The sequence below is a fragment of the Mustela nigripes genome, chromosome 9, assembly GCF_022355385.1.
Source record: "Mustela nigripes isolate SB6536 chromosome 9, MUSNIG.SB6536, whole genome shotgun sequence".
Classification (NCBI taxonomy): domain Eukaryota; kingdom Metazoa; phylum Chordata; class Mammalia; order Carnivora; family Mustelidae; genus Mustela; species Mustela nigripes.
The window spans coordinates 37,318,919-37,344,957 of record NC_081565.1 but is presented as its reverse complement, the minus strand read 5'-3'; the positions used below and the strand labels follow the sequence as shown (position 1 = coordinate 37,344,957).

The following is a 26,039-nucleotide window of genomic DNA, read 5'->3' as shown; positions in this document are numbered from 1 at the left end:
TAATTTACGTATAACTCATCTACAATATACTGGTTGGGAAAGTTTAAATATGGTCTTGTATCTGAATTACATTGGGAATCTTGATTAGAGAATAAAGTCTCAATTCTGCCTTGCATTGTATTGGCCTTGTTAGTAGGCAGAGTCTTAACCACTTTGTGATATATAGATGGCCACCTGCTCTAGACTTTCCTTATTCTCACAGTTGTCAGTTTAATCAAGAATAAAAAGTAAATGCCTTTCTGCTGTTAGATTAGAACATCATAGTTCCTCTCAGGGTTCTAATTGGCCCATCTTGGGTTATATGCATACCCCCAAAACCATTCATGACTAGATGGATGGAATCCTTGGTGGTGTATCTGCTGCTATGGAAGATTAACCCCACCAGAACCAACAGAATGGGTTCCCCATACCACACCCCCAAAAAAGATCCTGCTGTCCAGAGGAAGGGATGAAGTGAAAATGTACTGGGTCACCTATTTGCACAGTCCACTGTAGTACCTGACATCATTTCTGAAAGTATAATGGATTTCATTGTGGAAATACATGGTGTTAGAAGTGAGTTCGTGGCACTGGGTGTTATATGCAGCTAACGAATTATTGAACTCTACATCTGAAACTAATGATGTACTCTATGTTGGATAATTGAATATAAATTAGGAAAATAATGATTTATTTTGATAGAAATGGATAATTCATGATTTTATTCAAGATTTTATTTATTCAGCAGAGCAAGAGAGCACAAGCAAGGGGAGGAGCAGAGGGTGAGGGAGAATGCGGGGCTTGATCCCAGGATCCTGGGACCATGACCTGAGCCGAAGGCAGATGCCCATCCGAGCCACCCATGCACCTTGATAATTAACAATTTAAAAAATTATATTTTCTAATATAGTATTTTAACAGTTCCAATACAGTGGCCACTAACTAACTACATGTCGCTATATAGGTAAATTAATTAAAATTAAATGTAAAAATTCAGTTCTTCAGTTGTATAAGCTACCTTTCAGAGTGTTCAGTGGCCACATGGGGTGGCTGGTCATTCATACTGGATAATACAGATCATACATTTACATAATCACAAAGTTCTATGCAGTGCTGATCTAGACCAATAAAGTTTTGTTGTTGTCCCCCCGCCCCCACCCCCCTTTTATATCACACTTTGTCCCATCCTGCTTATCTTTCTAACAGGTTATGTATGTTTTCTTCTGTGGCAGCCCTTTGGAATTTTCTACACACATTTTTTTGCTTTTAGGATGTTATATCAGTCCATTTCCCATCATTGGCAATGAGGAGTTTCTTTTAATCTTTATTTTATAACGTAATTACTGAAGAAATCCAGGAGGATCTTGGTTGGGAGGGGCAAGGAGTTATTCTTAACCTAAAAGAAAGGGATGTGTGTGTCTATTATAAGTGGATTTTAACTAGATGGGAAGGTTGTCTGTGAAAGTGCCTTTGTCATAATCTTGTATAATCACATAACAGAAACTCTCTACCCTTTTTAGGAAAAGGTTTCATCAAATCAAACATCTAATTGCCTCGCTCCCCCCCTTTATTTTTTGCTTGGGCAGGAGCAAAAGGCTATTTTGCAACAACACAATCTATAACCTCGCACCAATGAGAAAAGGTAGAGAAATTTAATTTTTCTCCTTACATACATGCACAGAGCTTTTAGGGAAAAGAAGCTTGGTAATAATTTGAAATCCTTTTAGAACCTATTCTATTTATTTTTCTAACAGAAAAATGTGTGATTAAGGGGTCTTTTTTTTTGTTTTGTTTTATCTTTGGATAAAAATTGCCTGTTTGTATCTCCCACAATTCTTAACAAACCTTGGGAGAGAAGGGATGGCATCTAACTTGCTTACTGTTGTACATCCAACATCACCATTGGTGCCTCTGGTACACACTAAGTACTTAATATTTTTGAATAAAGATTTCCATTATTCAGAGATTAGGTCTTCCATGTCTGGGCTATTGTTTTACTCCATTCTCCTGCTTAAGTGTCATTCTTCCCTCAGAAGTATGGAAAACAAATACATTTGCATGTAGTATCATTTTTCAGATCCTCTTAAGCAGCCATGATAAGAACCACGTGGATGTGTGGAGAATGACCATTTTTAAGCTCTCCCCAAAAAGCTAATTTTTTTCTTATGGCTTTTGCATTTTCCTATTGTACTTAATTTATAGTTTTCAAAATTTGTTACTTAAAAAGCTTTCAGGCTTCCACTTTCTGCAGATTGGAACATGTAGCCATTTGATACCATGCCCTGCAACATGACCTTTATGCTTGGCTCACAGATTTTTTTGTCTCTTAGTTAGCAACTTTATTCTGCCTAACCAGCTGAGTATTAAAAATAAAATTTTATATTCTATTTCTATTCACCTAAGGTCTCAAATATTATGTTAAATTTAAAAACACATTATTTATGGATCCTGTGAATATGAATATTCATAGCTGACCCTTTTTCCCCCTCACCCCCATTTCTAGGACTATCCTGTTAAGTGTAATCTCATTGCTCAATGAGCCCAACACCTTCTCCCCAGCCAATGTGGATGCTTCAGTTATGTTCAGGAAATGGAGGGACAGTAAAGGAAAAGACAAAGAATATGCTGAAATCATTAGGTAAGGTGTTTTGTTTTACCTTCCGTTTGATTACTTCAAGTCTTTATACAGAACCATGGCTTTAAATCAGACTTAAAGTATCTAGTCCAGTCTTCTGTTAGATTTATTGTTTGGGAAGAGATTCCTGCCTGAGCCTAATGAGTTTGTTTGGCTTTTGAGAGAGCACACAGTAAAAGATAATGCTGCAGCAGATCTTACTTCCTGGGAACCAAAACTTCCAAGTTCTGAACCAATAAAGTTTGTAGATTCTGCCTCTCAATCATTTCAGGGATGCTGTTCAGGATTTTCAGTATGTCCTTTAAGTGTAGCAAACACCCAAGAGTATTATGGACATTCTAGGTATTTTGTTTTCAAAAATTTTAATGAAGCCATATAGTTTATTGGCCCTTTTGACCATAGTAGCAAGTATCTTCTAGGTATCATCATTATCAGCAACACTAGTATATGGTATAACAGAGCCATAGAAGCTTCCTCTCAGTGGGAGACTTGGAATCTACCCCTAGCTCTGACCCCTTATAGTACCTTTTATCAGTTAATTTTTTGGGTCTTTGGTTTTTCCCATCTGTATAAAAGGGGGAAAAAGTAGGAGGTATTGGGGCTGAACCATTCATCTCTTGATCATACCCTAAATAGGACTTAAAGGTTTTCTTTAACCCACTGAGCCACCCAGGCGCCCTGGACTTAAAGGTTTTCTTAACAGTACCCAACAACTGATACTTGAATTGCAATCAATTCATTTCCTCTTATATCCTTAACATAGAGCCCCAAGGACAGTTTTCTGCACATAGTTTAGTAAGCACTACAATTTATACAAATAGTCCCTCTTTGTAACTCTAGTCAGCATGATGCCATGTGATGTACAGAAAAAAAGGAAAAACGGCATAGAAATAAAGCTGAATAATATATACATCAGTTTTCAATGTTTTATGCCCACCAGAATCACCTTTAGAGCCCCTTCCATAACCATAGTCATTTAGTGAGATTACAAGGTTAAAAGCTGGGCAGCTGTATTTCGTTCTTACCATCCACCTAGGTGACTGGTGTATACCAAAGATTGAAGATAATTAGTATAAATAGTAAGGACCTAGAGGAGCTGGAGTAGGTTGAAGCTTCAAAGATGGGAGTGCTTCATAATATGGTCAGGATTATAGCCATTATAGCCTGAGCCTGATGTTCAAGGAAGGGTATGATTTAGTAAGTGAAGAATTAATATCCCTAAGGCGTCTCTTCTTTCTATTTCTTAATTTAAGGGTTTATCTCATTCTTTAATTCTTTCAACATTTATTATACACCAGCTGCATGTCAGGTACGCTCTGTTAGGTCATCAAAGCAGTCTCTCTTTGAGGAGGTCACACTTACTAGCAAGAACTTGTGAACAAATGACCATGTAATGAGATGAGTGCAAATATATACTCTCTAAGCATAAACAAGATACAGTGAAAGGAATAAATATTGCTGTGGAGTTCTAGGAGAGGTAATCATAACCAAGATTTTTTCAAGTAGGAAGGGAAAGGAAAGAGCCCTTTCAGGGAAGAAACAGGTTTGCTAACAGGTAGCTAACAGCATGGTGTGATTAGAGAACTGTAAGCAGCTTTACATTGCTTGAGTATAAATTCTCATTTCCAAAGTAATGGGAAATTCAGAGAGCCATCAGATTTGTTTTTGTTGTGTGGTTTTTTTGTTTGAGAGGGATCAGATCTTAGGAGACATTTGAAGCCACAATAAGGCTTTCGTCCTTAATCTTATAAGTGATGGGGTATCATTTAAAGATTTTAGGAAGGGAAGGGGAGATTAGAGTTTTCAAAGAACCTAGTTGACCAGAAGAGGCTGAAAGGGAAAGCCAAGATGAAGACTAAACAGAGGCAGGGACAGTGAGAAAACAGATTTGAAAGTAGAGCTTTGGAGTGAGGTTTATGATTTTAAGAATACTCTTAGAAGAAAAATGGGAGAAGGTGGCCACAGAGGTTGAAAATGACAATTGCAGACTTGCTGAGTTAGGGTCCCTATGGAACATCAGGGTGGACACATCCCAAAGGCTTATTGAACGGTGTAGGGCTCAGAAGATATGGGTGGATCCTGATGGTTTGACAGCTGTCAACATGAAGGGGCATGGTGGCAAAAGCCATGGGAATGACTAAGATGACCCAGGAAGAGACAGAGAGGGAGAGGGAAGAGCCAGGGTTTATCAGCAACACCAAGCTGTCAGGTTTGGCAAAGTAAGGCAGACAGCAATATCACTGGGGAACCATCTAATTAGAGCCAGCAGAAGGAAGATCATGAAGTTGGTGGTTTGTTGTTTTATGGTCAGTTTTTGTACTTGAAGGAAACTTCACCCTTCCATCCGTCCAGTCAGTAATTTTTTGCACAGCTTAAGTTCTTGCACAACTGGAAGAAAGAGTAGTTCTCCAGAGAAGTTCACATTGAGGGGTGAGGGGAATGGGAAGGGGGAGAAAACTGACAGAAAAGCTAACAATTGGGGAAGATTATAGGAGAAATGATTAGTGGTTAAGTAGCATAATGTGAAGGAGTGACTTGGTGGCTGTTTTAACTTGGGTTGTCAGAACATGCTGTTTCAAAGTTCAGCAGGCAGTCAGGTAGTAAAATCAGAAGAGTTCTTAGCCACACAGAAAAATAAGTGTTGTTCAAGGTACTAAAGAAGGAAAAAAAAGGACCACGATGTCCTGTATATTTTGGGTGACAAGAATAAAGTGGGAGGCAGGTGTGTCATGTGACATTGGAACCCTACTTAGGCTTTCTGCAATCTAAGTGTAAATGACAGGATTATTGAATTAAGAGTTGTTGGGACTGCGAGTTTGGTGAGACAAGGGAGGGAAAAAAATCTCTGAGGTCATTTCTGGTTAACCAATATTTAAGACCCAATGCTTTTAAATACCCCTCAAAAGGTCATTATTAAGTGTTTAAAACGCTACCCTGATGGGCTAAGAACCTTTGGTGTAGTATGTCAGATACTTTTAGGTAGGCATTGAAATTGAGAAACCTTCAGTCATAAGGAGTCTTTTTTTTTTTTTTTTTTAAATACGGAATCCTGATTATTAAGAAAGGCCAGTTGCAAATCCATCTTCCAAAACAGAGACTTACATAAACTTTCTCCCTTCAGGAAACAGGTTTCAGCCACTAAAGCCGAAGCAGAAAAGGATGGAGTAAAGGTCCCCACAACCTTGGCGGAATACTGCATCAAAACTAAAGTGCCTTCCAATGACAACAGCTCAGATTTGCTTTATGACGACTTGTACGACGACGACATTGATGATGAAGATGAGGAGGAGGAAGATGCCGACTGCTATGATGATGATGATTCTGGGAACGAGGAGTCGTGACGTGCTCCTTCAGTGCCCCGTACTGCCCTGCCGTCTCAGGCCAAAGGGAGGGGAGCAAGTGGGGACCTAGCAGTGGCCCCTCAGCAAAAACCTATCACCGGGGGTGGGAAAAACAAACACGGCTCCTGCTGACTCCCCTTATGGATCTCAGTTTGCTCCTTTTTATGGACCTCTTAATGGAGAGAAAGTATCCTCCACAGAATGTCTGAATTCTTGCATTCTTTACCCTTCCATCACTGTATTGATTCTTTTTTTCTTCTTCTTTAAACCCAAACTCTCGCCTCACTTCGTCTCTACAGAGTGTTCACAGCAAAACACGTTTGGTCTGTTTTTAGATTCTTGAAGAATTAAATAGTCTTTCATCAAGACGTTTTAATGTGTTTAAAGCTGGGAACCCATTGGAAGTTCACAAGTGCTGCATATGCTGAGTAGCAAAAGAAAATGGAAAAAAAAATAAAAACCCCACAAAACTAACTTAAAAAAAAAAAAAAACAAATTTGCCAAGGTTTAGCTGCTCATTTAGTGTGTGTGCATTCGATCAGCCCCATGGTGGTGAATTTTGTTTCCTTTCCCTTCTTAAGGCTGGGATACAGTGGGCATCAGGGACTTCGTGCTAAGCCTGATGAAAATGTGTTTCTAAGGGCACAGAGCCCCTTCAGCCTCCAGGACATCATCTTAATACAGGGGGCCTCAGCTACCCTGAGGAGAGAGATCAGATTTTGTTTTTTGAAATCGATTGGGATCTAAAGCCTGAAAATAAATATTCATACTTTACATAGAATTGAGCACTTGATTGCTATTTATTTTAAAAGACAGAGTTGTTACCCTCCCCACCCCAAGGGAGTGGGAAGAGTGTGGAGGGGAGTGTGTGTGTGTGTGTGTGTGTGTGTGTCGGTGTGTGTGGAGTCTTAGTGATGGGAACAAGGAGTTTAAAATCACTATGCCAATTTTGGTTGATGCTGCTGGGGAAAAAAAAGTCAAAACTACTGGTGACCACTGTTGGGTGAGAAAACATCTGTTTTATGTGAACATGGCCTTTCCCTCAAAAATATTTTGAAAATCCTCATGGTGAGAGTGCAAGTAGCCAGTTTTAATTACTCAGTATTACTCCTAGGTGCATGTGTTAAGATTTTGGTTTTCATTGAGCTGCTTATGCCAATAGTGATAGCTGTGGATAGGAGACATGAGTGACCAGTTCCCACTTTTCCTCATTGGATGTGACCTGGACTTTTCTCTCCTTTCAGTGTATGCTGGCTGTGGAGGGCAAGCAGAAGTTGTGCATGGAGCTTGCCCTGGGCTGCTTTGACTCTTTTGGCAGGGCTGAGGGAATTGGCTGCAGGCAGTATCTGGGCAACTGATTTTCCAACTGTGCAGTGGCTGCAGCTTTGACTTCCCTGGTCTCAATCACATGTTACTTCAATCAATATTGAGATTCATCAGTCTTCACCAACCAGGGACTTCAGAACTTGGCGGTGATTCTTCTTTGAGAGTGGGCCAGTTCATAGGAGGGTAGTGTTCTTTCAGTGGGGAAAATCATTATAATGTAAAATTAGACTTCGGCAGGAAAGAAAATGAGCAGAGACTGGTTACAATCCTCCTCCAGATCCCTTTGTACTGGTGTCAGCGTCTTTTGTTCAGATCATAGCTCAGAAAGAACCAAAGGGTTGATGAGGGACAGGGGTAGGATGGATCCTAGAACAGAGTAGGTGATGCTTACTTCCTTAGCTCCTCCTTCCTTCCTTTCTGATCTCAGGGTTTTCATTCGCTTCAAACTCCAAACATTTGCTGACTAATGCCCAGCAGACCTCTCTGGCCTCTAAAGTTTGATCTGGTATTAAGTAGAAATGTTAACATGCAAAGGTTCCTATGGGACAGTGTTGAGCCTGGTCCCAGAATCTCTGTCCAATCCCCATGGGGCTAGGACTGCTTGCACCCCTGAACCTAGTGATTCCAGTCAGATTCTGAGAACAGTAACAGCTCTTTGTGACAAAACACTGGCCGCAAATTTTCATAGGAGGGTGTCGGAACTAGCTTTTTAAGTAATGTTTCTGGATGACCTGCAAATCTTCTGGAGTCCCAAGTCTCCTAATGCTCTGATTACCCTCTAAACACCCCCATACACGTTTACAGCCAGTAGCTTGGTCTTCTCTCTTGGAGCCCTAAGATTAAGGCATTTCTTTCTTCCCTTATCATAAAAGCATTTCTCTGCCAGGGCAGGCCAGGCACCTTAGCCTTGCAGAAGGTGCTGGGCTGCTCAGCCCTGTCCCATTAGGCCCTGTTGACCTCTGTTGCACATTGACTCAGGGAGCCAGAGAGCCAGGTGGAAGTCATACCTCTCAGCCCTTTGGGGTGTTACTAGTGAGGGCTGGCTTTGCCTCTGATAAGAGTATAATCAGTTCCAGAAAAGACTGGTATGTGTTGATTGGCTAGCAGGTGGACATTCTGGTAACTCAGACTGACCTGTAAAACTCAGATGCTGGTTCCAGAGCTCTGTCTTGAGAACACATCCTGTGGCAAAAGAAAACTTGAGCATGTAATTTTTTTTTTTTCCTTTTTGGGAGTAGAGGTCTCAGGGTCAGACCAGATCCTTATAAGTACAGTTGTGCTGATTATTTGGTGTTAACATGAATTCAGAATCCTGCATTTTTAGATTCCTTTTGATGGTAGTGGAGGCCTCTCTGGATGCTCTTCAGGTCTGTGTGTTTTGAGGCTGGGTGGAGAAAGTAATACGACGACGATTCCGTTGTTGCTTCTCAAAGTCTTCCCGCTCTTTTTCATACCATTCCAGAGTTCTTTTCTATTAGCCAGACTGTTTTGTAGTTCCCTCTTTCCTCTTCCCTTCAAATTACTTCATTTGCTTGTTTCCTTATGTTTGGGACATACACAGTAGGAGACTGTAGGGAAAAGTGTAGTTCTCCACTGAAAGTTATCTCCCCATCCCTCCCATTCTGATAAAAATGGTTTACATTTACAAAAAGATTCAGATGCAATTTTCAACTATTCTGAAACCAGCAGGACACACCTGACTTTAATAGTTTTCTTAGCTGAAATTGTAGATGTTTTTCTTCAGTTTAACTTATGAGAAAAGATTATCTGATGCATTTTTTGTGTTGAACTTCCTCTATAGTGGTTTATTTTGTCTTTTTCTGCCCATCTGTCTACTAATAAAATGTGAAATAAAATATACCTGTATTGCTACTTCCCCATGGGATGACCCTCTTCTTTCTTTGTGTTAAAGAAAACTAAAAGGTGGTTCTCAGTACTTCACCAATTGCCTCACCAATTATGCCCATGACTCAGCTGAAAAAACAAAAACGGACACTAAATTTCACTGATCTTTTAGGATATTCTGCTCAACTCATCTCCTGGAATACACATTCCCAGTCCGTACTAACTTTTAGGAAAGGTTATTTATTTTTTTTTTTTTAAAGATTTTATTTATTTATTTGACAGAGAGAAATCACAAGTAGATGGAGAGGCAGGCAGAGAGAGAGAGGGAAGCAGGCTCTCCGCTGAGCAGAGAGCCCGATGCGGGACTCGATCCCAGGACTCTGAGATCATGACCTGAGCCGAAGGCAGCGGCTTAACCCACTGAGCCACCCAGGTGCCCTAGGAAAGGTTATTAAGACAGCCATTTGTTAACCTTAATTCTTAAGTAGGGCACAATCTGCCAGTACAAGTAGGTCGGTAAAGGGATGAGGGTGCTCCACTGCCCTCCTTAGGTAAGCCTTTTGTTTTCATCATTTGTCTTCTGAACATCCTGCTGCTTATTAATAAGCAGGAAACAGGCAAGAGATCGTATGAAGTCCTTTTATGTGAACACTTATGTTTTTTCTGGTCAGGATCTCAAGCTGTGGGTCACCAGCAGCAGGGGCCCCATTTGATGAAATGACCACTGATTTTAGAGGGCAAAAGCAGAAAAGGTGAAGACTGACCCCAGGTTCTGGCACACCAACTTGACCAGTATCTGATGCCCCACTTTGGTTGGTTGCTTAGCCTAGTCTGAGGGGTCGTTTAAGAATGAGGCTGTGATGCCTGGTCAACACCTGGAGATCGGAGCACAACTGTGCTACAGAATTGTGGGGCGATCTGCCTCCTGCCACAGAGGGCTAGTAGATGGCCTTGATTCCTCCCCAACTGGTGGCCTGGGAACAGGAGGAAGGAGCTGCACTGGAATCCTGGCCCAAGTGAATGGCTGCTTGGGACTTTCTGGAGCAAGTATTTTGCCCAGGACCCACTTACCTACTTCATACCACCCTGACTCGCTCGTTTTCCTTCCACCCCACCCCTTAACAGTTAAGATTCTGTCTGGTTGATGAAGAACCAAGGAGAGAGAGGGTGAGCTGTTCAAACTTCCTCTCTCTTCGGTCATGAGACACACATCCTCTGCTCTTCCTTTCAGATTTTAATATCCGCTGACATTTGGAAATGAAAGGACCCTGCCCTGGTATTCCTGTTGACCAGGTCGGCCCTGTAAGAAAAGTGAACTTTGATAACCACTGCCTATGGCCTGTCAGGAGGGTAAGTGGGCTTTGCAGCCTCATCATTTCCCTTTCCGCTCCCTGGATGCTGACCAGGGCTAAAGAAGGAATGCCAGTTTAAGCCCTCACAACGTACTGTCAGAAGACTGACCACGCGACTGCTACTTCAGCTCTAATGTGAAGTCCACGGTACCCAGAACAATCATGAAAACAGCCTCTGCCCTGACCTACCCTTTAGTCACACCACACAGAGACCGTGCATGCTCTCAGAACTTTATTAGGTGGAGATTGGGCAAAGAGAGAAAACCCCTGAAACAGTCGCCCACCTGGTTCAGGACAAATGGAATAGAGGAGCCTTTGCTTGGAGACGTGCTCTCATTGAGGTGAAGGCATATCTTGGATTTTTTTTTTTTTTTTTTTTTAAACGGGAGCAGATTGACTGAACATCTCTGAGCACAACTTCAGACGTTTTTTAAAAAATGGTCAGCCAGAGGAAGGCAAGTCTCTTGGGGACAAGACCAGAAGCAGAGGCCTCTGGTCTATATGAAGACAAACAGGTGCTACTTTCATGTTGGGCAGGAAGGATATCACTGCTATTCCCAGATCAAGATTTGGTAGGTGAGGAACATGACAAATGACAAAAGGTCTGTTCCTCAAAGAGAGGGCTAAAGTAATTACACAGGGAAAGAAACTCAAAAAATGGCTTACAAGGGAGTGAGATTAAGTCGTGATTCTTCATTGGTACCTGACCCAGTCCCCAAACTGCCTTGAAGCAGCCCTTCCAGACACTGCTCCCAACTGCCCGTGGGGCTGGAAGGCTACAAAGAAGGCCTGAAGGCAGGAATGGGAAAAGGGCTTCTTTGCTACAGTGAGAAGGGGCTCGAATGGGATTGCAGACCTGGCTAAGAGTAGCAGCTGTACCCCTACACCCCAAGACTTCTATCACATTTACAAATACATACATAAATACATTACATACAATAGCGAGTCTGGGAGGCAGGTTCCCCACAGAGGCTCGGCTGACACAGTTACACGTCTCAGGAATTCTAGGAAAGGGCGCTGGGCTCCTAGAAATGGGCTCCGTGTGTTCTCTCCTGCCCAGGGTAAGCCCCGCCCAAGCCCACCCCTCTCTTCAAAGGTTCAGTTTGTCCAGTAGGGAGAGTTGCCGTAGGTGGGCTTGGAGGCTTGCGACTTGGGCTGCAGGGAGCTGGGCTGGCTGCGTTGACCCGCGCCACTCTGAGGAGGAGGAGAGAAGGCTGTAAGGGCTGGAGCAGGACCCCCAGTCCAGGGCAGGGTGGCTGCCTCCATCACGGGGCTCACCTGGGCATCCTGTGGCAGGTGGTGGTGTAGCAGCTGTGAATGAGGCTGCTGGTGGGCAGGCAGGATGTGTAAGAATGGTGGGGGCGCATAACCAGGGGCTGCTCCAGCGGCCAGGGGCCCAGTGGAACCCAAGGCTGAGGGCAGGCTGAACGGTGGAGGAGTCCCTGCGTGAAATCCCTGCTTGTCGAAAGTCTGCAGGATAAAGAGACCATGGTAAGGGCCAGCCTGGGCAGCACCTCCCACCGGCTGACCCATCTACCCGAATCCTCCTTCACCTGAGTCTTGTTGTAGACTGAACCGGTCATGTCAGGTAGGCCGGTGGTGCTTGAGGACACGGACACTCCTAGGAGGGAAAGCAGTTGTTCCCACGGCCACTGGGCCCAGCTCCAGCCTCCCCCACCTCCAGGGGCACTCTGGGGTAGCCTTGCCTGAGAAAGAGTCAGTAGAAGACAACTACTCTGGGCCTCAATCCTGGAAAGGAGGGGCAGACGCTACCTTTGCCAGGCCCAGAACCTGCAGACTTGTTTTGTGCCTGCGATGATCCACCATAGCCACCCTTGGTGTAGTCTCCCGCTGCTGTCCCCTGGGTCAGGTCATCATAACCTAGCATGGCAGGGCACAAGAGGCACGCGTGAGCCAAGCAAGCCTGTCCCACCCACATCTCTCTGTGCCGGGAGCACCCCTCACCTGTGCTGTAGCTATGCTGGCCGTAACCACCGGCCTGCTGGAAAGGGGTGGTGGGGGTGCTGAGGTTCACACCATGCTGCTTGGCTGAAGCCGGAGGGACCTGGCAGAGCAAGCAGGAGAGGCGTCAGTGCAGGAACAGGGCAGAGGGAGCAGGTCAGGTATCCCCTGGCTTAGTCCTAGGCAGCACAACCACAGAGGACCTGTGTTCAGTAGTGCGACCTGCACTAGCTGTAAAAGCACACGGGAAAGTAGCCTAACACCTCGTGGCCCTGCTTCTAAGTCCCCAGAACTGGAGTAACATCCCCACCCCACCCTGCCAACACTCACAAACATCGTAGGCCCATACTGAAAGGCACTAGGCACGCCTGTGTAGTAGGGGAGGCCAGTGTAGCTGTAGCCAGGGGGCAGCGCAGGATTCAGGAAGGGCTGCTGGGCTGTATGGTGGGCCTGGGACTGGCTCTGCTGCGCCTGAGCCAGTGTGGTGGGGGGTGCAGGGGATGCGGAGTCACCTCGGCCAAACTTTGTGACATCACCTAGGAGAAGAGGAACACTGACTCGAATCACTGCCCCCACCCCACCCTCATCCAACCAGGAAAAAAGCCAGACTGGCTCCTGAAAACAGGAATAGGCTCCTGCAGCTGGCTCAAGAGGTTGCTAGCAGGACTCTCTAAGCCCCTGTGCCGCTGGTTCCAGATGCCTGAGATTAGCTGCAGACCAGTCCCATGCACCACGTCCCAACCCGACTCCTCTCACCCTGAGCAGACTAACCTGAATACGGGTTATTAGCTAGGCTCCCATCTCGGCTGGCCAGGGCTGTGGGCGTGGCAAAGGGAATTCCATAGTAATCCTAGGAGAGACCAGTGAGGCTCAATCAGCAGAATGGCCTCCACCCAGTCCCAGAACAGGCCCAGCAGGCAGCCCAGGCACTCCATGTGATGCCCTGCTCCCAGGACAGGCTGGACTGCGGGGACACGGGCTAACCTCCAGAGGGCAGCACTCAAATTCAAAGTAAACAGTGCCCATTGGAGTTGTGCTATGTGGCAGCCACACAGCGTGCAAGACGCACTGAAAAGACCATCAGCCTTCGCCAGGCAGAGCTACTGGTGGACCAGTCTCATGGGTAATATACGGTGCAGAAGGGTGCTAGTAAATGCACAGGTCAAACCAACTCTACTGGCTTTTCCTATGTGACAGATTCTACAGAGCAGATAAGCACCCTGAAAAAGAACCAGCAGGAAAGGGGGTGCCTGAGGGTTTAAAAGCCATTAGAGGAGCAATGTCAAGCAGGCATAGGTCCAAGAGGACCCTAGTTAAGGTCCCAAATTGGCTCCTCACCACCCATGCTGTCATGCCACCACGGATCATGGAGGAGCCAGGGCAAGTGTGGACACTAAGAACACAAAACTGGAGCTCTGTGGGGAAGGGGAGGCCTGACCAGTCCCTTACTCACCATCCAGGGCTTTGCCAGTACTAGACACATGGTCCCTCGGCCTCCAGGCCCCATTGGAAGCCTTCCTACTTTTGTTGTGGGCCAACAGTGCCTGGTCACAACCAGACAGGAGCCATCTGGGCTAGGAATGGCACCTCTACCCTCCCTCAGCCTCATTTCCACTTAACCTCCAGGAAACCCATTAGCTTCCTCAGCTCGGAACCCCAGGAGAAGGCAGGACCAGGAAGTCCTGAGGTAGCAAGAACACAACTGCAGACAGGCCTAGAGCAAGCCCAGGAAAAGATACTCTTTCACAGGAAAATCAAAGGCAGGAACTAGGCACAAAAGTACCAGACCCTAATAAATGAACAAAGGGGAAAAATGAACAAAACATATCTCAAAAGGTGGGCTCAGAGGTGATTTCTTCTAAGGCACAAAATGATACAAAGAAAACAAGGCAAGATGACTCCCAGGGCTGGTAACCCACTGAGTCCCTCTTGGGACTCTTGGGACTCAGTCCACCAGGACTCCCCCAGACACTCCAGTGCTGGGGCTTCTAGGTCAGGTGGGTATGAGGTTTCTTCATGATAGTAAGAGGGCCGGGGCCACTTCCAGTTCCTCTTCTGGAAAGCCCTAAGGCTTAGGCATTCCCCAGAAACCCCAAGTTCTGTTGACCACCCTAGCAATGTGCCATCATGTCTTCAACATCCCCTCCTCTGGGTCCTCTGGGGACACCGGCAGCAGTAGTGTGATGATTGCCTGCTGTCAGGGGGAATAGTCACCTAGCCACCCACCTCTGCCTCTGGAAGACTTCAGGAGCTGAGAAGCATTCTCCTGAGAGACAAGGGCTTTGGCCTGCAGGCCCGGGAGGTGGAGGGGATACCTGCAGCTCCCCGAACTACTTTGTGGGCAAGCAGAGAAGGGTGCAGCCAGTGGGAAAGAGTTAAGAAAGGACACCACACTGGGCGGAAAACCTCTCCCTCAGGGAATAGGAAAGATCACATTGTGCAGGCACATTCAAACAGCTCTCTCCTTACCAACGTGACCGATGCCCTAGGCTGCTGAAAATTATCAGGAGTCTGGGAAAGGCCAGACCAAGGAAGGAGGGGCAGGACAACAGCCTGCAGGCCTGTTCAGGTAGGAAGCACACTTCCTTTGGTGCCCTCTCCAGTGCAGGCTTGTCCATGGAGGCCAGGAGACTCAGCCTGGCAGCAAGGGTTGGATGAAAGCAGCAGCAGTCCTGGCCTCAGAGTGAGGCTGCAGAACCAGGGACTCCCCGGGGCCAGCACACTTGTAAGCAGAGATGGCAGGGCAGATCCACAGGGACCCTTCAAGAGTATCAGCTTGGGTGGGTCACTCAGCTGGGGAGAGACAAGCCATGCTGCTATCACAAGCATCACTGATGGCCACTTCAGAGGCCAAAGACACTGAACAGCACTTCAAAGAACACAAGTTGGAAAAAAAAAAAAAACTCTAGAGTCAGTCAAGCAACCCTATGTCTTACGTCATATGGTTTTTCTTGTTCAGAACGGGGGGAGAGGGGGGTACGGGCAGTAGGGGCATGCCTGAAGGAAGAGAAGGACCCACATGTAGTAGAGGGCACTGCCTCTTGGGACCCCAGGTCCCAATGGTCTCCAAGTTCCCAAGCAGTAAGCACAGGACACTCCTGCCCAGCTACAGTGACATGAGGCCCAACCCCCAAATGCTAGCAGCTTTCTCAACAGGGTAGCAATGAAGGCCTAGGGAGGAAGGACCTGTGAAGAGCCTGAGTCCCCCCATCCCCCACCACATCCCACTCACCATTGGCAGACGTGACTGCAGCATCTGGAGCTCATCATAGCCATAGATCTGCGTGAGGACCAAAAAGGGTGTCAGGGACCATGTACAATCCCTTGGGAAGCCCAGGCCCATGTAGGGGCCTAAACAAGGTTGGGGAGATGGGACATGGGGACTCAGACCATCTGCTGTGAGAAGACACCTTGATGGAGTCCAGATGAGGGAGAAATACCAGGGAAAAGTAGCCCAAGGCCCACCTCACCAGGTCCTGCCAGGTGTCAACCCCTAAGGCCACAAGAGTCAGGCAGCCAGAAGCCATACACTGTGCACTCACCGGATAGGCAGGAAGCAATCCTCCGGGGCCCACGAGGTACTGGTTGTGAAGCAGGGGAGGTACTCCCTGGGGCAGGTTAGGGGGTGCTTTGCCTGTGAAAGCAAAAATCAAACAAGCAGTGATGCTACCACAAAGAGCGCAAGGTCGCAGCTACTGTTGGGGAGTGGGCCCTGAGCTCACAGTCACAGTACTGCCCCACATGGGGCCACCACCAAGAGAGGAGGGCAGCAGCTGAGAGACACAGAAGGCTGTGCCAGGAAGTAGAGGAGACAAAGCATGTGACACCACATTCAGGCTCTTTCCACATCAGAGGGTTCATTGCCCAGACAGAAACACCACCCCTCACCCACTCCTATCAATACAGCACTGAGCAAACCTAAACATAAGGAACAATCTGCCTCCTCAGAACAGAACTAAGGCTGGGCGGTGCCAGCAGAGGGGGACAGGCTGTGTCCAAGGCAGCTTTCAGCAGCTTCTACTAAGCCACAGTTTGCTTGGTCCACAAAGACTGCCCAAGTCTTGCTGATGGACCATCAGTCCTCCAGAAGGAGCCCAAGAGAGCTGTTCCATGGTCCATTCATGTCACCAGGCCATCTCAGCTCCAGAGAGGAAGACAGCAGAAAAGACAGGGGACCTACAAGCACAAAGGCTACCAGGAATCTTGCCCAGGGGAAGCCCACCCAGAAGACTGGTTTCCTTCATCCCCACATCATTGCTGGAAGGACTGGGACTCAAGAAGTCAGTGGAACAAAGAGGACCAGGGAGCAATGGCAGGGCTGGAGGGAGACCAGGATGCTCCTATGCTTGTAGCTACCCAGCATGCCCTGCAGCCACCTCTAGGCATCCTCCCTGGGAAACCAAGCATCACCTTCTGGGGCGGGTAATAGATAGGCAAGGTCTGGGGAGCACACACCTGAGGTCACCAAGGGCGTGGCCCTGGCACTGCTGCTGGGGGCACTCACAGTGGCCCCGCCCAGACAGAGGCTGTTCACTGTGTTCATGCTGCTCGGCAGGCTGAGCCCTGAGGACGTGGCACCCGAGGCAGAGGTTGCTGCCGTTGAAAAGGTGGCTGAGGACTGAAGGGAAGGGGTGCTCTCCACACTGGCATGCTGGCAAAACAGAAAAGCGAGGACACATGGATCTGGTAGCAAAAAACAAGAGCGCAAGAGGACCGGTCTGGCATCTGGGTCTGCACTCTGAAGACCGGTTTGAGGGGCTCTGTGCTCACACTGCAGCTAGATGAGGCCATCAGGACACAACTCATAAGCTGAGTATCACATAATTAAAGCTGAGCTTTACTGACCAACACCCTCCTACTAAGAATCGTTGCTCAAGATCTGCTATCTGAAATAAGGTACAGATACCCCACATAAACCTTAGGTCATATGTGAACACAGAATGTGTTCGGAATGTGAGGTGAGAATCCACCTCACAGAAGAGCAAGCAGTCTCAGGAGAGTCAATCATGGCACCACAAGCAGCCTGGCCCAAGTCACAGCCTTCTGAGAACAGCTGCCTTCTACTAGGCTTCCTAACTATTCTGATATGGAAATCACAGGGGGCCCAGAGAGGCCTTTGCTCCAGAACCTGGTAGGCCATCAGGACCTACCTAAAAGGGCATGGCCTGCGTCTCTGCCTGTTCAACATGATCCACCTAGGGAGGAAGGGTGAAACCCAACAAAAGATCTAAGGAGTTCCAGGAATCCTGCCCAGGTGTTCAATTCCAGGGAGGAACAAGGTACCAAAAAGCGCTTCAAAGGCTCAGGGGTGGGTGAAAGAGATGCACCTGGTTGGGCAACAAGGCCCAAAGAGGGAAGAAAAGGCTCTGTGAGGCTGAGACCAGCCTTCAAACCAGAGCATGTACAGAACAAAGCAGTCTAGAAACTCCTGGAGAAGCCTCAGGAACAGGAAGCCCCAGGAGAAGGGGGACAATCATGTACCCTATCTTGCACCACACACACAGCTCTGTGTAGGTCCCAGCCTCACAGACTATGCCACCCAGGTCAGCTGAGCACAGACCTTAGGGTCCTGCCATCCAGAATCAGTACAAAGTGAAGACAGGCAAAACCGTCATCTCCTGGGGCACCCCAGGACTCTGCTCCCTTGGCCTAGACTGACAGAAGCTGGGTGAGGAGAGCCCCAAGGACAGAGGGAGGCTAGGCCAGCCTGTCCCAGCACCCACTCCACATTCCTCTGCATAGAGCCAGGCTGACCACCTGCTACAGAATCAGGAACAGATCTGACACTGTGCCTACATGTCACTAGTCGTACAACTTTTCAACTCTTTTAACCACAGGACAAAAAATTATTATTCCCCAGTCTGGGGGAAGGGGGAATCCACAAGAGCAGCTAACTAGAAAATTAGTTCCTGACTTGCTGAAAGGAACTCAAAGTCATCCAGTAAGCCTCTCCTACCTCCAAATGAACCTGACAGGGCTCCTGTCCCTGTTCCTCACCTCCCGATCTGTGAGGGCGGCGAGGGGCTGGCCTAACTGATCTCTACTTCATTTAAACAGCTCAGGCAGCTGCTCCGATGGGGCAGTGGAACCAGCTCTGCAAAAAGGGCACCAACCCTTCCACAACGACACAAAGGACAGGAGAAAACATGGAGATTTCCTTCATAAACTTCAAGGGGGAAAGAACTAATTATGACAGAGGACGAAAAGACTGATGTATCTGACTATACAAAAGTCAAAAATAAAATGACAAACCTGAGCAAAGTATCTGCACCTCCCATCACAAACGGCTACTTTCTAGTCTCCTGAATACGGACTGCCTAGAAAGAGACACCAAGGACCTGACAGAAAAATGAATATGAAGAACTCATTGAAAAGGAAATTTAATGGCTTTCTAATATATATATATATATATATATATATATATATATATATATATATATATATATAAATAAAAGATGTTCAATCTCATTCAATAAAACACTGTACTGACAGGTCATTTTTCAATTAACACATGGGCAACATAAAAATTTCTGACAACACAATCTCAGGAGGCAGTGCGGAAACAGTCCATCTCCTTCTTTGCCAGTGGGAGGTAAAAAGGTTAGTATCACTGTGCAGTGACTGCAATTCTGCAATTTGTATAAAACGTCAAATGGCTGGGGATTCAACCTCCAGGACTGCCCCTGCAGACAAAGCAAGGTAGAAAGTTATCAAATGTAACGATGTTTATTGTATTCCAGACAGAAAATGGCCCTGCAGCTCCATTAGTGAAAGAGCGATTTACTAATGTGATGTAGTAGAGCTATGGGAAAAGAAGACAGAATCTATGTTTTAGCACAGAAATATCTCAGAACTGTTACATGGGGGGAAATGCTGAAGGACACTATCTAGGGAACAGTCCCATATATGTTACAGGGGAAATAAATGAAAGCAAAGGGCAAGAGGCAGTGGGAAAGTGACTGTGTATGCATTTCCTAGTTTACAGATTAAAAAAAAACTCCAGTGGATCAAGAAAATAATAGGAAGGGGTAGAACCCAAGCAGACGTGATAGAGAAAAACACTTCAGTATCTATCTCTTCATACTTTTCATTACTGAATCTTTTAACTGTATTAGCAATGCAGCAATTCTGGCACATGGCAAGGTCTGGGACTCCCTGGATGAGGCTATTCTGGCTGGGGCATTTTGGACACGGAAAGCGGCACACCCATGTGAACAAGAACACAGACTCCAACACACCAGGGCCCCGGGACCGGGGGCCAACTCTCCACACTCCGGACGGCGACCAGCTACAGTTCCCACCCACCAACAGCAGGCACAGGCACGGGACCAGGCACTTACTCCACGGGCAGAGGCATCCATCTGTGCTCTGCTATAAAGATGGTGATCTACGTATTTTATGACAAAGAATTATGTACAAGATGTCACTAGGAAAACGGGAGTTTGAAACCCACAATGTTAGCCACATCCTGATGGAAGGAGAGAGCTGACTCTGCCATGACTCCATTCTGTAGCAAATGACCTCTTCTTCAGAGAACACAAAATTCCCCCAAATTTCTAACCTCTCCTATTGATCTATACCTGAAACTTCTTTCCCTGCTTCTGGATCGATCTCTTATTATCTGTTCTTGGTACCTGTCTGCCTACCTTTACACTCAGGGCCCCCTAGTCTGAGTGAAGCACCCTGCTACCACCCTGCCTCTTCACCATCTCACCACGTCCGTTCCTCCGCCCACCACAAGCTACAAAGACCACCACTGAAACTGTGTCCATCTCCACACCTGGAGAAGCCACACTGCAGTAACCATCTCTTTAGCACACGGGGACACTTGCCAACTTAGGACTTCTAGGTTTGCCTCTCCACTATCAACCTTCCCACAATCTGCCTCTGAGCTGGGGAGGATGGTCTCCGATGGCACGAAGGAGGAGAATACCTGAATACCAGAATACCTGATGCCATGACAAGGAAAGTCTGTATGACCACACACCGCAATGCAGTTACACGGACTAAAGGGGCTAAGAGCTAGGGAGGCTCAGAGAGAGATGTGCATGTACATGTGGCCGAAGACAGCTAGTCCTCACCCAAGTTCTCCCTTTTCCCTCCCAACATTCTCTCTACAACGGCCTTCCCAGAGGAACAAAAGATAACCTAGAACAACGCCCTTGATTCAACTTGACTTCTGGTGGAGCATAAGCTCAAGTTAGCAATGAGCCTACTTTGCTCTAAAAAGCTTGACATTACCTCAATGCGACCAACCCAAGAGTAGGTTCAAAAGGTTCCTCTAACTGGGGCGCCTGGGTTGCTCAGTGGGTTAAGCCTCTGCCTTCGGCTCAGGTCATAATCTCAGGGTCCTAGGACTGAGTCCCGCATGGGCTCTCTGCCCAGCAAGGCGCCGGCTACCCCTTTTCTCTCTCTGCTTGCCTCTCTGCCTATTTGTGATCTCTCTCTCTGTCAAATAAATAAATAAAATCTTAAAAAAAAAAAAAAAAAAAAGGCTCCTCTAATGGACAGGAAGCTCAGTGAACGCTCAGGAACAAATCTAGCCCCCGACAGCCCTGCCTATCATAGATCAACTCTAGAGAAGCAATTCTTCCACTGAAGTACCAGTTCAGGAAGCAAGAAGTTGGCCCTGGTACCTAGGAAAACCAACAGCTCAAACCACAAACCTAGACTGAGATAATACACCTGAGGAAGCTGAGGTTATCTTAGATACTCAAAACCCAAAAACCAAAGCCCTACCAACAGAGGACTAAGCTCCAAGCTCACTGAGTGGGGTGGGAGATGACAGGACAGAGAAGACACTTACTGTGTGTGCTGTGCTGGAGGAGAGCGCTGCATGTGCAGAGGAGAGGCTGCTCTGATGGCTGGAGAGTGAACTAGAAAACAAAAAAGAGCACCAAGTGTCCACCCCACCAAGTCACCCCACAGCAGAGGCCCCATGTCCAGATGGGCTAGATATAAGTTTGACCCATCCCCCCAAGGGGAGCCCTGGCTTCACACACATCACTCATCATCACCTTAGGCCCAGACCAGCTGTTGGGATGTTGAGAAATGATCTAAAGGGTCATTCATCATGAGGATCTGGGACAGCATGGCCTGGGACACCTCCAGAGCCAGCTTCAGCCAATTAAAAACACTCGCTCTTTAGACTGTAAAAAGTGAACAGGACTGCACTAAGAACACTGCCAGCCACGGAGACACCATTCAATCTGTGTGTGAGGGAAGAAAGTTCCCGTTCAAACCTCCACCCCCCATACCAGAGCCAAAGGCTGACTTCCCTTCAAATCCAGAATTCAAATCAAAGGCTTTTATTCCTGGCTTGGCGGGGGTGGGGCACGGCAGAGAGGTATATCCTACTCCAAAGATACAGGATGAGGATCAAACAAAATCCACTGTCCTACACCCTGTTCTAATAATTCAACCTCTAAAGCCAGAACAAGAACAAGTAGACCTGTTCAAAAATCAAACACAATTCTCACTTCGCGTTGCAGTGACTTGAGCCCAGAGCTCAGAGGCCAGGCTCAGGGCACACTCCTGAGGGGTCCAAGAAGAGCAGCAGCAGTGACTACTGGCCCCACTCCATTCCCAAGGGCCCCAGGGGCCTGCAACAGCAGGGACATTTCAAGTAGGCAAGTTTTACACATCTAGTGGTTCTGAGACCAGGCCCAGCCAAAGCCTATGCCCTGCCGCATTATTGCTAAAGACCAGGCCACCATGGTGGGGGCAACGAGAGGGTTTTGTTCATTGCCGCTGCTTTCTGTAAGGGTTCAGAACTTCGCCCCACTATGCCTCTCTTTTTGGGTCCATATTTTCTCCATACCTGCTAAGCTGAGAGAGGGGGCTGCTGGACAGGTCACCAGGCTGGGACATGGAGGGCAAAGTGGCAGTGTGCTGGGACACGGAGGGCAGAAGCGGAGTGCAGGAAGTGGTGCTGGGCAGGGAGCCCACAGATGGGAGGGTGGAAGGAGGGTCTGTTGTCTTTGGAGCTGGAACGGATGAAGTAGCTGTAAAAAACAGACTGGTTAAGCTCCAGACCCAATCCTAAGTACCTAAAATATACTCAGTGCCTTGTGACACCTCAGGATCAACTTGAGAAACATAAATTATATTCCCCAGGGGATAGCATTTTCTGTCCAATACAACTAATAAAAATGACATGTTAAGGTAAGACAAACAGGACTTGGCCAAGAGTAAGAAGAAATGATACCTTTATAACCAACCCTAAACTGTTCTGTAATGTTAACATACATCTCCTAACTAAAGGAACCCAACTCTGAGCTGCACTAGAAAGGGCAAGAGGCTCTGAGACGAACACACAGGATTAGAATGCGAGGCAAACTTATCTCAAAAGGCACAAGGGATAGTAGAGGTCTGGTAGGCAAGACCATCAAAAGGGATACGTCTTTGCTTCTATCAAGTCAGTATGAAATCAGGCTGACCTGGGAAAGCGCACAGCCAGTTTAGGGCAAATGGGGGTTGAGAGCACAGGGTACATACAGTGTGGGGTGTTACAGATGCCTACAAGCCACTGTCAACAGTCACTTTCACATGCACAGTGAGCACTTCCTTGAACAAACAAAACCCTCAGGACACACAGAGGAGCTTATTTGGCTTCCAGAAGATCATAAATATGATCAATCCTAGCTGTAGAAAAGACTCAGTTTTAGTTCTATCCACACATATAACTCAGATATGTGCTTGGATATAAAGCATCATTGTCTTTCCCAGTTAGGAAGAACAGTAACCCTCTACCCACCCACAGGACTCGTTGGGAACCCAATGGAAAACATGCCAGTCTCTAAAAAGGAGGATGAATTTAAAACAAACACAGGTAGCAACAGGGGTCAACACACAACTTAGCCCATTCTTAGAGGAGTCCTTACTGTCTAGAGACTTCCCTTTTACTGACAGTCTATTCCAAACACGACACCTACTGTTACAGATACCAGATGAAAATACCACAGACGTCCCTGTCCCAAAACTCAGACCCCATCACTTACCTCCCTAGGTCTCAGGTCACAATGATAACAAGTTCACAAGAAGCCTCATACAGAATGGGGGGAGGGGGAGCACAGGGAGTAGACAGATATAGAGCTAAAAACCTATCTAAAACACACACAAGGTTTTCCAGACATTTCATATCTTATTATCTCATTTAAAATCTCCAAACAGAGGTGCCAGGGTGCCTCAGTCGGTTTAGGGCCTAACTCTTGATTTCAGCTCAGGTCATGATTTCAGAGTTGTGAGATCAAGCCCTGCACTAGGTTGTGAGCCAGGCGTGGAGGTTGCTTTAGATTGTCCACCCCCACCAACCCCACCCCTCCCTGAGTTCTAAAAAAATTAATTAAAATCTCCAAATAACCAGGATACCTGGCTGGCTCAGTTGGTAGAGCACGGGACTCCTGATCTCAGGATTGTGAGTTCAAGCTTCAGGCTGGGTATAGAGATAACTGAAAACAAAAAGAATCTCCAAATAAACTAGGATACCTCTATGTGTTCTCCATCTCATGCCTGTACTAAAGAAACTTGGCACCAAGGCTTGTGGAGTAAGAATGTCCTCTGATGTAACATTCTCGGGGCTATCAATGTACCTCCAAACAGCTCCGGCAGCCCAGCAATACCAAAACCAATTCTGCGTAAATCACATGTGTCACTTTAATTCCAACTGAGGTCCCTCTTGAACTGATGAAATTCCATGTCCACACTACCAAAAATCTTTTCTTTTTTTTAAAGATTTTTATTTATTTATTTGACAGACAGAGATCACAAGTAGGCAGAGAGGCAGGCAGAGAGAGAGGAGGAAGCAGGCTTCCTGCTGAGCAGAGAGCCCAGCTCGGGGCTCGATCCCAGGACCCTGGGATCATGACCCGAGCTGAAGGCACAGGCTTTTAACCCACTGAGCCACCCAGGCGCCCCAACACTACCAAAAATCTTAAATAAAAGGCAAGTCCAGGGCACCTGGGTGGCTCAGTCAGTTAAGTGGCTGCCTTCAGCTCAAGTCATGATCCCAGGGTCATGGGATCAAGCCCTTCATCAGGCTCCTTGCTCAGCGGGGAGCCTGCTTCTCCCTCGCCATCTGCCTACCACTTTGCCTACTTGTTCTCTCTCTCCCTCTCTAGTAAGTAAATAAATAATCTTTAAAAAAAAAAGAGAAAAGGAAAGCCCTTCTGGCTTCTCTACCCAATACCGATGCCTATTTGCCTTACTGAATAATAATGAAAATCATCATTAACAATCACAGATAACCAAGCCAAGAAAAAAGGAAAGAAACAGCTAACAGTAATTCATCTGCACCAACTCTAGAAAGCATCTGACCTCTTTTCTTCACAACAGTCCACTAGATCCTGAAGGCAAAAAGCATGTCTTTCCTGAACTAGCACACCAAGTTTTTGCTTTAAAATCAAGCATAGTACTGGAGAGCTCTATGAACATACTGGAACCTGTACCTCATGTCTTTGTACATGTCTCTATACATGTACAAGCATGTCTTTCCTGAACTAGCACACCAAGAATCAAACATAGTATTGGAGAGCTCTATGAACATACTGGAACCTGTACCTCAAAGCATCTTTTGAATCCACACTACACTGTATACCTGGGGTGCAGGCGACCAGAACAGAGGGATATGAGGCTTATTATCACCTCCTTCTTGCTGTAGTATTGACATTTCTCTTAATGCCATCAGCTACAACCTACTCACAGAGGCATCTCTGGCTGGACTTGTAAACCCTGCCAAAGAAAGGATGCCAATGTGATGGATCAGAAGTAACTATCAGAAAAAAGGCAAAAGGACTATTTTTGTAGAATTAGTCACTCGCCATGGTTTTCTTCATCATATTGGCTATACTCTTTTTCTGTTTGATTTCCACCAGCCAAAACAAGAGTGGTTAGTTATATACTTACTGTCTACCGTCTGCTGACTTCGACCACCACCATGTCCATTCTATAAGGAAAAAAAAGTAAGTAAATCCACAAAGTCAAATGACAACTTAGCTGAATTTCTACTGGAATTTAGCCAGAAACATATGAAGTATAGATTAGTCAAGAAACGATGTCTGGTTTTATTTTGCTTCTTAATAAAAGGACAGGTAATAACATATTCTTAAGAAATCCCAAGGATGAGGCACCTGGGTTGCTCAGTGGGTTAAAGCCTCTGCCTTCAGCTCAAGTCATGGTCTCAGGGTCCTGGGATTGAGCCCTGCATCGGGCTCTCCACTCAGCAGGGAGCCTGCTTCCTCCTCTCTCTCTCTGCTTACCTCTCTGCCCACCTGTGATCTCTGTCAAATAAATGAACGTTAAAAAAAAAAAAAAATCCCAAGGAGCTGACATTTTTGAAAATCAGACTGTGTATTTAGGGGACTAACAAAGACAAAACATAAGACTCAAATCACAGGGGTGCCTGGGTGGCTCAGTGGGTTAAGCCGCTGCCTTTGGCTCAGGTCATGATCTCAGGGTCCTGGGATCAAGGCCCGCATCGGGCTCTCTGCTCAGCGGGGAGCCTGCTTCCCTTCCTCTCTCTCTGCCTGCCTCTCTGCCTACTTGTAATCTCTGTCTGTCAAATAAAATAAATAAAATCTTAAAAAAAAAAAAAAAAAAAGA

At 46.5% G+C, this 26,039-nt stretch overlaps 2 protein-coding genes and 1 non-coding gene across 7 annotated transcripts in view; 1 reads left to right on the top strand and 2 right to left on the bottom strand.

Annotated features, from left to right (window-relative positions):
- The window catches only part of UBE2R2 (ubiquitin conjugating enzyme E2 R2), a 117,950-nt gene extending 108,789 nt beyond the window's left edge, over positions 1-9,161 (top strand). The window contains exons 4-5 of the mRNA XM_059411488.1: positions 2,483-2,617; positions 5,736-9,161. Coding sequence (XP_059267471.1) covers positions 2,483-2,617; positions 5,736-5,955 — 355 coding nt within the window. The 3' untranslated portion in view covers positions 5,956-9,161. The remainder of the gene's footprint in view (positions 1-2,482; positions 2,618-5,735) is intronic.
- Positions 9,162-10,695: 1,534 nt separating this feature from the next.
- Positions 10,696-26,039, bottom strand: part of UBAP2 (ubiquitin associated protein 2) — a 134,679-nt gene continuing 119,335 nt past the window's right edge. For 4 of the 5 annotated variants that reach the window (XM_059411484.1, XM_059411483.1, XM_059411485.1 and 1 more), the window contains 13 exons: positions 25,344-25,383; positions 22,261-22,444; positions 21,247-21,316; positions 16,896-17,091; positions 15,983-16,074; positions 15,673-15,720; positions 13,212-13,290; positions 12,771-12,976; positions 12,444-12,543; positions 12,252-12,359; positions 12,032-12,099; positions 11,757-11,948; positions 10,696-11,672 (listed from right to left, as the gene is read on the bottom strand). In XM_059411484.1, coding sequence (XP_059267467.1) covers positions 11,577-11,672; positions 11,757-11,948; positions 12,032-12,099; positions 12,252-12,359; positions 12,444-12,543; positions 12,771-12,976; positions 13,212-13,290; positions 15,673-15,720; positions 15,983-16,074; positions 16,896-17,091; positions 21,247-21,316; positions 22,261-22,444; positions 25,344-25,383 — 1,479 coding nt within the window. In that variant the 3' untranslated portion in view covers positions 10,696-11,576. Of the gene's footprint in view, positions 11,673-11,756; positions 11,949-12,031; positions 12,100-12,251; positions 12,360-12,443; positions 12,544-12,770; positions 12,977-13,211; positions 13,291-15,672; positions 15,721-15,982; positions 16,075-16,895; positions 17,092-18,692; positions 18,779-21,246; positions 21,317-22,260; positions 22,445-25,343; positions 25,384-26,039 lie in introns of those variants that run through there. The other variant, XM_059411487.1, reaches the window with a different exon arrangement.
- Positions 23,087-23,168, bottom strand: LOC132025276 (small nucleolar RNA SNORD121A). Its single transcript, XR_009406531.1, has one exon. It is a non-coding gene; the product is annotated as a small nucleolar RNA SNORD121A (small nucleolar RNA).